We start from the raw sequence: 11,286 nt of genomic DNA, 5'->3' as shown, positions 1-11,286 counted from the left end.
GAATGCTTGGGTGTGCTTTTAAACAATATCATTTTCAAATATAGAAACAGTATTTTTTTAGTTAACACGTTAACTGTTATGGTAGAAATAATTCCATGGTTAATATGGCAGAGGCGTATTGACCGAGGATGCATCTTTGAACAATATTATTTCCAAATTATTTTGAATATTGAAACTGAAATTTCGGAACATACAAAGGTTCTATGGAAATCATATTTCTTTAATTGTACTACATTACAACGATTAATAATTAATATTGCTTAACTTGGTAAAGTCGAACGATTTTTCGAAATTTACCGTAGGTTTCTGAACTTATGAAGTTGAATCTAAGAATTTTGGCGTGGCTATGGAGATAGATCTACGATCACAACGTATTAACTAAGATATTACTAATTAATTTTCTATTATAATATTTCAGGTTCCTATTTTATAAAGTATATAGTTGCGTCTTTTCAGTGATATTTAATATCTTGTTTTCTTTATATTGATAAATTTAACATTTAAATTGGCACAATGAAGCTTAAGTTTTCACAAATTGTTGCCTTAATTATTAGTATAACGGTAATTGTTGTTTCCTCTTTATTTTTTAAAATTCTTTGATCCTAATTTTTGTATTAAATGCTTTAGTTTTTTATATACAATTACCAATGTGATTTTAATAGTATTCAAACAATTCCCATAACAGTTAACGTATTAGAAATTCATTTTTAATTTATTACAATTTGCCAAAATTTTTCAAAATTTCTTGTTTCATTTATTAATTTATTTAATTACATTAAAGTGGTAGCGTCGGTAATTAATAATCTTCGTGACAGTCGATGTATTATTAATTAACTTCCAAACAAGAATAAATTAATTTACTGACATTATAAATTAAGAAGGCGATTTCCTACGTAAACAACGAGATCTTTATGGTAATAATTGTTAACACTTTACCAATCGAAAACTAATAAATAAGTCTCTGATTGTTAATGAGCCATCTATGATTTAATTGACTTTCAATTTTTTTTTCATTTCGTTTTTCATCTTCATTTTTCTAAATTTTAAACTACTCCTTTGCAGATTATTTTTCTAATACTTCAAAAATTTAATTGCTTAACAGTCCCTTTGTGTATTTCTTAGCGGTCTGTGTCACGATCAATTCGACTCCATTGTTAGAGCAGGTAAAGTGTTAATATTAGAGCAGGTCTCAAACTAATATCAATTTTGAATATTCTTATAATCAGAAAAATAACAATTAAACAAACGAATAAAATTCCAAAGTGTAGCAAAGGGGTTAAAACGAATCCATTATAATTTGAATCGGTTTGTACTGTTTATACACCATGAAACATCGCAGAGGTAATTGGGTATGTTTAACCAATTACATAATTGTACTGTAATCGCATAACGAGTTATCTAAACATTTTTGGCATTAAATTATAATTTTCTTCAATATCAATGCTGAATGTCTCGAATTCGCACTCAATTAAAGAAACTTTCCAGAAATGTTTAAATATTATCGCAGGCGTATTGGTGGCGTTCAAAAGGGCAAAACAATACTTAGCAAAGAAAAGAAAAAAACGAGTATCCAACGATCTCAGTGTTAGCCTTGTATCACTGTACAATTTGTTATTCAGTGTGAAATAGTTTTTCTGTGCTGTACATACGTATATTAATAACTATTAATTAACTATTAATTGTATCGCTAACTAATTGGTAACGAAGAAGAAAAGCAAAAGTTATCGCAGAGTGCTTGTGCCGTATAAAAAGAATTTAAGAAACACAGAAAAAAAGAAATAGTTATTTTGCGTGTATGATAAAGGCTGTGCTGCCCAGCTGAAACTAACGAAAAGAAAACTAATGAACAATGGAGAGAAAGAATGTTGTTGCCAACGTTTAGTATGTTACCAAAGTTTTCCCTTTCATAGGTATTTAAAAGAAAAAAGAAACAGTATAAAGTAATATTCGAGTTTCTTTTTTCCCCACTTAATTTCGTTTTCTCTCTTTTTTTTCTTTTGTTTTTTTCACGCGTCGAAATTGACTGAATAATATGGAATTTTTTTACAGCGATTCGAAATATGATATAAGTTTATTTATGTATACATATCTTTTTTTCTTTTTAATGATTTATGTGATTAGGGAGTATAAATAAGTAATTGTGATAATCGCGAATTTTATAATTGAGATATTGCTTCTGCAGAGCTAAGTGGCCAAAATGAAAGAAAAACAAAGTGAAATTATCATCGAATATTACTTGCATACTGTACTTTGCCGGTGATAATATGTATTCGGACGATAATTCGTGGTGCTTTAATAAAATTTTTAGACACAATTTTTCTTTCCTAATAAAAAGCATCGATCTCGAATTTGAAGATTGAAATAGTGAAGAAACTGAAAATAGAACTTTATTTTTTTGAACGTGTATAAAGTTTCGAATAATTACTAGATTGGCAATTAAATTCATGACTTTCACATTTTTTCCCACAGAATTATTTTAACATACTGAGCTTGGGACAATTTTTGTAAGATTTACTAAAAAGTCAACAATTATTTTGATGCAAAACATATGGGAAGGTCACGAATTCATTTATCAGTTTAACTCTTTATTGCATAATTTCTTTTTCTAATTTAAAAAAAAATACAGTTCTTTCGCTGCTGTAGAAATGTATAACATTAAAAATTTTCAAAAATTAAAATCACAAATATTTAAAAAAATATAAGGATTTCATGCAACGAAGGGCTAATAGAGTATTCGAACAATAAAAAATTTTGTTTTATTATAAAGGTTTTACTGTTTTGTTCTAGAATTTTCATCAGCAGTAATTAACAAAAGTTATAATAATAATAATTTATTTAACACGTTGACTGCTAGTAAGGGCACACGACTTTGAATCTTTATGCCTTCTAAGCTCAATTAAATCCTTGTCTTACGATTTTTATAACAATTGGATACATATATGGAATCAGTACTTTAGAATTTAGATATTTGTTACTTGAATACCAGAACTGGTGGACAGAATTGAAAAACACTCTGGAAATGCCAGAGATTAAGGCTTAAGATTGTATTAGGTGTGTAAATTAATTCGGTATTTGTAGTATTACATCTTCTTAATTATTATTTTAAATTTGAATATTTTTCCGCGCTTCTGTGTATTTGAAAAATGGCGCGAAGATATAACAACAACGATTACTTCAATAACTGGAATTATCATTACTTTAAAATAAATTACTTTGAATTAATTTGTACATCTAATATTTGTATTAAACAGCATTAATTTATCTTTAACAAACATCTTCATTAATTAAAAGAATAATGTAACACATTTTCAACTTAAACAAAAGTAATGCAATTTCATTTGAACAAAAGTATAAAACACTATCTCCGAAAACGGTAATCAAATGCGATTTTAATATTAACCATGGGTAGATTATCTTTTATGTTGTATTACCCTAATCATTCTATTAATCCTTGAACAGCGGAGTCTGGGATAAACGAAAAAGTTTCATATATTGGAAGAATAATTTTTAAAGTAATAGTAGTAAAGTTTAGAAAATGAAAATGTAAATTAAATTGAAATTAGGGCTCTTTCCGCGGTCCGTCATTCGACGGTTAAATAAAATTTTAAATAAAAGGAGTTCTATCGTATAAATCCACCATTCGTAAACACAAACCACCGATTTATCGTCAGAATACGTAAAAAAACCATAAAACGGCTACCGCTTTACTATTTTGTTACTAATAATACTGAGAACCTCAGATTCGTGCAAAAGATTATCATGGATCATGGGTGTAAAAGAATCATTGCCATAGAGTGTGTAACAAACGAAGAAGTGAACGAAAAAAGTAAAAAGACAAGAAAAAGGAAAGAGTAGCGGAGAGAATGAGAAAGAATCAGAAAGTATGTGTGAGAGAGAAAGGAGAAGAAAGTGTGCGGAGAATGCTGTTTTCAAATGCTTCTTCTTAAAAAGTGAGATATAAACAAAAAAAAAAAAGATATTGTCCTCCTCAGATAATTATTATAATACCGTGAAGAAGAAAAAAAAGAGCGTATAGTGTCGCCATTTGGCCTTTATACTGTTCTATCTGCGATTTCATATAAGCTTTGCGTACGATACTGTGATATGATAAGTCGCTCTAATTTTTTCGTGATTCTTTTTCTTTTTGTTTTTCTTTCTTTTTTCCTTTCTTTAGTCGCATACGTGTAGACGTACGTGCGTAGAATTCGAAAGGAGAAGATTTTTATCGAACGTCTCGATAAACGTCGATGAGTATTAAAAAAAAAAAAAATAGAAAAAGTAACGACATGAAAAGTGCGAGAAAAAAAGAATCCAAGGTAATTTGCGTTTAATTTGTAAAACGATCGAGCCGCTAGCATAGCCGCAGAGACTAATTGTATATCGAATAAAAAGAGTAAAGAAACAAAAAATGAAAATCTGTAGGTTTCAGCAACAGATGCGCCGAGATAATATATAAAATATCACGATAACAAGAAATCATGAGGGAAAGAAACAAAATTTTCAATGTTTTTCATTTATTGCTATTTGTTTCTCTATTTGTTCAATGCTCATCTAAAAAGATTTCTTTATTTTTTTTTTGTTTCGTGTAGTCAGGTTTTTTTCTTTTTTTTAAATAATTATGATGAAAATAGAATCATCTTGAACAAATGCTAAAATGTACACACACACGCAAACACAGAACAAATATTTTGAAAAAAATTAGGACCTTTTAATAAGTTGACTGTAATAATTATGCAAGGTACACTCGTGGTCAAATCTGACTTCCAGAGGGAAAATTTGCAGTACATATAGCGGAAGTAAGAATTTTCAAAATCTTAATTTTCACGATATAAACATTTAAAGTGATTTATTAATAGAATAATATGAGTTTTAATTGTTATGTATTAATACATTACTGAATAGTATATAAAAAAAGCAAGTATTAATTCAAATTTTCCCGCGCAAACGTAGAGGATCGCTACGCATACATATAAGTACTGTATATGAGACCTCTTCGTTACATTGTCCTTTTCTCCGGGCGTGTCTACGGAAAGGAGCAGGAGCCCGGGATATTACAAATACTTTCCTTAGCAAAGCCTGATTTCATCACCAGTGTACCATCATTCAACTTTACAATTTACTATTTAAGTTATAGGATAATAGTAATACCATTTAAAATCTTTAAAGTCTGTTATTAATACTATATATTAATCACTTAATTATAATTTTTTAATTCAATGCTTCGGTTTCTTGATTGGGATTTTAATACTATTCCAAAATGTCTTCTTTCATTTGTTAATTACTTGATTAAATTATTAGATATACAAATTAATTCAGTGCCTTTAGCACTACGCCTTTTTAATAACCATATTAGTAATAAGTAGCGCAGAACTGTAACAACGACGGTTATTTGAATAATTAAAGTTATCGTGATTTTTTTAAAACAAAGCTTCAATTTAAAAAAAAACACTGAATTAATTTGTACAGCTAATAAATTCTTAACGCCAATCATCAATGACCTCTATAGTAATCAATGTATTGATGGTTAATTTTTCAATCTAATATTTTAATTTGCTATTTTGAATTATCAGGGTTATCTAGAATTTTCCTTATTTCTTTAGTTGTTACTTATGTAACTAAAAATTTATGTATGCTGTACACTGACCATTCTAGTCGCCGTTCAATATTTCTTTTGTAATTATAAAATTCATTTAGTTAACGTTTTTCTATCCGACTGCCCTTAGTTGGTTACTTAATAAAAAAAAAGAAAGGAAAGAAAGAAGAAACCATTATTAAATCGTGCGACATTCCTTTGTATTATGTTTCATCAGCATAGGTACTTTATCCGATCGATCTTACACCAATGACAAGTTACTTTATATCCATAATTCATTCTCCCTTAATTCACGAAAAAAAGAAAAACACTTTATTGTTAGCCAGTAAAACATATTCTGCCATTTCTTTTTTCTTTTTTTTTTGTGCATGTACATACATATGTATGTATGTGACGAATAAGAGTTCTGTCTTCAATGAAAGAAAGAGTGTGTTGTGTTTTAAAGGGACACAGTGTAGAATAGTGGGAAAAAAAGAAAAAGAAAGAATAGGAAAAGTGCAAATGGTGATACGAACGCAAGGAGATAAATATGCGACAGGGAATTACGTTCACGCTAATAAGTAACACGCACGTTGTCATTTGTTGTTATTATGAATGATTATTATAATTATTATTATTATTTTCTCTCGTCTTTCAGTCAATGTTAAACGTTTTTATGTTCTTGTTCTTTTTAGCTTCTTTCGTACATCATAGGACGTACAAGGTGAAGCAAGAAATGATTCCTTATATAAAAATTAATTAAAATAATATAACAGTTTTTGTTTTCTAGAAATTCAATTTAAAAATTTGTTAGCTTTACATTTATATTTTTAATACTTTAAAAATGTGAAAAATACAGTTTATTAGTAGTATATAAGGTTTTCATTTCTTTAGAATAATTTACTTTACTTATATTTTAGAAATAACAGAGTATTTTTAATCAGAACAGTTTCTGACAATATCATTTTGTTCCACCTTTAAATAGAACATGGATACTGCAGTGAAGGAAATCTGTAAATAAAATCATTGAAAGATAATTGCACTTCCTTAGCTATACATAGATGACACAAACTTTTGTACACCACTAATAATAATAGTAATAGATTTTAGTGGTATTAATAGTTTCATTAATTGCTTTATTCTATATTTTCAATTAATGTTTATGTGAAGAATCATTTTCTATCCAATTATACGTTTAGCTTCACCCTGTATATACATGTTGTATATTGGCATTTTGTGTTCTTTTAATTTTTTTTTCTTTAATTCTTTGATCATAACGTTGAATCAACAATGGATTAAGTTTTTTTTATGGTCTTGTATGCACCATTCGATCTCAACACCAAATGCGCTTCTCGAATTCATTTATGGTACGCGCATACTTTCACGCTTTTTTTTCTTCTATTTTTTTCTCCTTTATTTCTTTCTAATTGCCCATGTTTTTTTTTTGGTTGCACCAAATGTGCAATGAATGCAAGTTTCTCCGTCAATACTCCATTTATAAAAGTTGTTACGTTGTTATCGCGAAGAATTTGTATTCATTGCATTAACTGTGCAAAATTTTGTCGACTGTTGTAAAAAATCAAGATCAGTAATTTTGTTGAAATATTATGTGTATATAGTATGTATATACACATACACGTACATGTATATGAAGAGTGCAATGTAATATGTGGGACCCATTTCAGAAATAGATTCAACACTTAAAAGCAATTTCAATGAAAATGAGTTCATGTAAGTATACATTGGTGCATGAAAGTATTCGAACAGCATTTACATGTAAACTATGTAGGACAAAAAACAATTTTTATAGTACACACTTTGTATTAGCTTAAAAGAAATGACATTCTTGAAACAGAGTTCGAATACTTTTGTAACTGACACTACCTCTGATTATAATAAAAATGAAATGTTAACTTACGTTAAGTATATGTATACATGGTGCTTTGTACAGTAGTAATTTATATGTATTTCAGCTGTGAATACCTTCATCTACTTGTACATGTTCAATTCAATCTTGTTTCTGAGTTACAGCGAGTTCTGTTTGTATTCATTTACTTTGATAGAAGATAAAAATTTTAAGTAAAATATATGTAGTATTAATATTTACACCTTGTATCTTGATACAAACATGTAAGCCTTATTGTCCGTCATCTTATCCTTGAATTCCTTGGTAATCTTCAATACATTAACAAAATATTTTAATTCCAAAACTATTATTACTGGGATACCAAGCTCGCTATAAATCTGAAACAAGAGGAAAGTAAACACAAGTTTATATGAATCATTTTTTAAGTGCTGAATCCATCCATGAAACAGATCCTAAATGCTACATCATACTCTGTACATATAATTAGCATTTGAATGTTTCTATCATTTATATGGTAAAAATATTATTATTATTATTATTATTATTACAAGAAAAGTCTGTTGGTAGTGTATTTTCATGTTCTTAAGAACTGGAGAACCCCACATCGAATTTTAATTTCACTGATTAATGTCATCCCGTTGAGACGAGAAACGTCAGACACTTAGGGATGATTTGCATCGTCTCAAATAAAACTATTTTTCTAGTTGTATTGTAGAGAATACGATTCTGCGGGTTGTGCTGATTAATTTTGTAAACGCAACACAGCGCAGATGAACCTTCATCGCGTTTCCTAACAAATTATATATCATCAGTTACGTCGTCGTCGGTTGAGCAATATATCAGTGTTGCTTCTTTGTTTTTGTAAAATAGAGACAATAAAGGATATCATTACAAAAAAGCAAACAGGAAATAATACTACAATGGGCACAATCAATTGGACTGAGCGTCCTATTTTTTGTTCTTTTGAAATTTTTTAAAAATGTGTGTTGCGAAGTTTTGAGATAATGAAAAAGATAGATTTAAAAATTTGTTTTAAATATGTTGTCGTTGTAACTAAACAATGTAATGTTTTGTCGAAATGTATAAAATCTTATTTATAAAAACAGAATTTTTGAGTTGTGTAAGATGGAATTTATTTTTTTTTTAACTCATTATCTGAAAGCTTTTTACTTTTTCTCCTTTTCTTTAAATAATTGTTAAATACAATTCTCTGCCATGATTTCAATTACATATCTGATATTGATGTTCTTTCATTGTTCGACTTTAAATGATGTCACTTGTGCTACAAGTTGTTGAGAAAATTACTTGTTTCTGATATTAGTTCCTTGTAGATGATTTAAACTGCTCAATGATATTATCTTGTTTTGATAAGCTGAAAATTGTAATTCCAATTAATATAATTTTGAACATTCATTACTAAATTTCTAGAATTTATTATAGGTACTAGTGCAAAAAATTTATCTCTGTTATGCAATTTTTTACAGTTAACAAGTAGACTTTAATGAATGTTATTTAGTATTAGTTGTGCAAAAGATTTGAATACAACTTACTCTACCAAGAAAGAAGAAACAAGCAGAAGTTGACATTGAAGGTTTGTAATATTCTACATTCTATATCTTTATTTGATATGTTATTTCAATTTATGATTATTTACGATTTTTTCAGTAAATGTAAAAATGTATAAATTATAAAATTAAAATATTACAAATTCTATATAGATACAATTTTTCAACTAATCTTGCTCTACATAGCAAAAGTCAATCTCTATAATAATTTATACATAATTTAACAGAGGTTTCACCGATTTGAATTATATGTATGATATTTTAATCTTAAATAATATATTTTATTAAAATCTACAAAATACCCATTATTTCCATTACTGATACATCAAAAGACCTGAAAACAGACATGTATGACTTACTAAATTTTTTTACACACATTATAATTGTAACAATAAATTAAAGTGAAGTACCTGGAATTAACTTGATCACCTGGAATGTAGAATGGATTACACACAGCATTAGAATAAGCTGCATGTAATTTTTTGAAGGTCTGTAAAAGAAATATATTTCTGTCAATTAAGTTGATGAATAATAATTGTAAATGCAAGTAATCCAAAATCAAATCCATACCATTTTTACATCACTCTCTCTTGGTAATGCGTTTGATGATTGTAATACTATGACAAACTTGATTTTTGTATTTGTAGCATAACCATATCTAAAATTGAACAATAAAACAGTTCTTATTATTACTACTGTTTAACAACAGATTATAATGAATTGCAGTAACTTAACGTACATTTTATATTCTTCAGTAGCATACAGTAAACCTAAATATAACTCTCTTGTATCTATAGCTGTTTTATTTCCAACATTTAATTTCTCTTCTATAATATCTATTGAAGTATGAACTTTACAATGAAATTGCAACGCTGACGATTCATCTGCACACCTAATATATTTTGGGGAATTCTGAAATAAGTTTTCAAATGTAAATACATTATCTTAACCTTAAAAAGTGTATACTTACATCTTTTCCAATTACAGCTACACAAACTGCCATTTTTGATTAATATTACAGGTTTGAGGTATTATAATCCATAACAATATTTAATACACAACTGAAAACTTCAACTCGTTACAAATTATGATAAACGTGTATGTACTGATATTGTTTGTATTCCATAACACGAGAATTATAATGTCACTTTTGACAACTGAAGTGTGATGATGAACTACGTAAATAAATTCAAATATTTGTTTAATTATAGAAATATGTATTTTCGAAATAAAGTATTACACACAGTATATTTCATTGTTGTATTAAGATATTAAAAAATTATCAACAATTGTCGTATTTGTAAACAAAATAAAAATAAATTCTTACAAATTATATAGTAAAATAACAGAGTTTCATAGAACAAACAAAACATACATTTTTTGCACCTACGTATATAAATATATTTATAAATTGTTTATAATTTATTTTAATATTATTTTTAATAATATCTTTTTTTTAGTTCTCTGTATTTGCGTAGCTTATACATAGCTTCCAATTCGTTAATAACAAAGTTACCATGTTCCAACATTTTTTCGATTTTTTCAGGGTCACGTTCTTCTTTGTTTTTTTCGAACGCTCTTTTTAATTTTCTTCTGAAAAAATCATAACCTCTTGGATAGTCGCGCCCCATAAATAAGAGCTAGAAATATCACTTACTAATAGAAAATATAACTTAAATCTATATAATTAAACGAATGCTAGCCATTTTTATCATTACATATTGCATGTTGTGTAATCATTAGTTTAGTATAAAACAATGTATTTAATATAATAAATAATAAGTTCTCAATATATCAGAATAAAATTGAAATAATTCGTACCGTTTTGTATAAATTAATAACTTTAGAACGTTGAGACATCGATCAAAGTTAAATCGATTGATCAGGAATTAAATTAATGTATGTATAATAAACTTTAGTATCAAACATGTAAATTTAACCGAATACAAAATTAATTTGTTGCCAACGTAAAATTGTTCGCTGATATATTACATATACATATGTATATACAAAATGATTGCAATTATCGACGGTTTATATCATTTAAAACGATGCTGTATGTGCAAAAATGTGAGACAACAAAATGCTTTTAATTATCTTTCGTTTATGCTTATTTTGCAGAATATGACACGCGTTATCAATTAACTGAATAACAAATTCATTGTTTCTCTCTTCGCTAAAGATAAAAAGTAACGCTAATCATTATTTGAAAATATGTTATCTTTTTATCTTAATTGTTTTACGAAAAACTAATTTTTTTTAATTGATTTCATTTCCTGTTT

General features: G+C 27.5%; 1 protein-coding gene across 4 annotated transcripts; it reads right to left on the bottom strand.

The window, feature by feature from the left end:
- Positions 1-1,498: 1,498 nt before the first annotated feature.
- LOC114880605 (trafficking protein particle complex subunit 2-like protein) lies at positions 1,499-10,437 on the bottom strand. Of its 4 annotated transcripts, XR_003790102.2 has the most exons (7): positions 9,975-10,437; positions 9,744-9,916; positions 9,575-9,662; positions 9,415-9,494; positions 9,307-9,338; positions 7,988-8,811; positions 1,499-7,816 (listed from the first exon to the last, which is right to left on the bottom strand). XR_003790102.2 is itself a non-coding variant. In XM_029196808.2 (6 exons), exons 1-6 carry the CDS (start codon positions 10,005-10,007, stop codon positions 8,741-8,743), a joined length of 477 nt encoding a protein of 158 aa, XP_029052641.2. In that variant the 5' UTR covers positions 10,008-10,437; the 3' UTR covers positions 1,499-8,740. The 4 variants fall into 4 exon arrangements, 2 of the variants coding, with proteins under 2 accessions (XP_029052641.2, XP_029052642.1); XR_003790103.2 differs by having other exon boundaries at positions 1,499-8,811; positions 8,990-9,338; positions 9,975-10,435; XM_029196808.2 differs by having other exon boundaries at positions 1,499-8,811.
- Between the last annotated feature and the right edge of the window lie 849 nt (positions 10,438-11,286).

The sequence above is a fragment of the Osmia bicornis genome, chromosome 6 (genome assembly GCF_907164935.1).
Source record: "Osmia bicornis bicornis chromosome 6, iOsmBic2.1, whole genome shotgun sequence".
In the NCBI taxonomy this organism is placed as follows: Eukaryota; Metazoa; Arthropoda; class Insecta; order Hymenoptera; family Megachilidae; genus Osmia; species Osmia bicornis.
Note: the sequence above shows the minus strand (reverse complement) of the source record. Positions and strands in the feature narration are given on the sequence as shown.

Coding starts and splice junctions, on each gene's coding strand:
- LOC114880605 (XM_029196808.2), bottom strand. CDS start 10,007: ATGGCAGTTTGTGTAGCTGTAATTGGAAAAGAT. Junction 9,917..9,974: donor TAGCTGTAATTGGAAAAGAT/GTAAGTATACAC, acceptor AACTTATTTCAG/AATTCCCCAAAATATATTAG. Junction 9,339..9,414: donor GGTGATCAAGTTAATTCCAG/GTACTTCACTTT, acceptor GTCTGTTTTCAG/GTCTTTTGATGTATCAGTAA.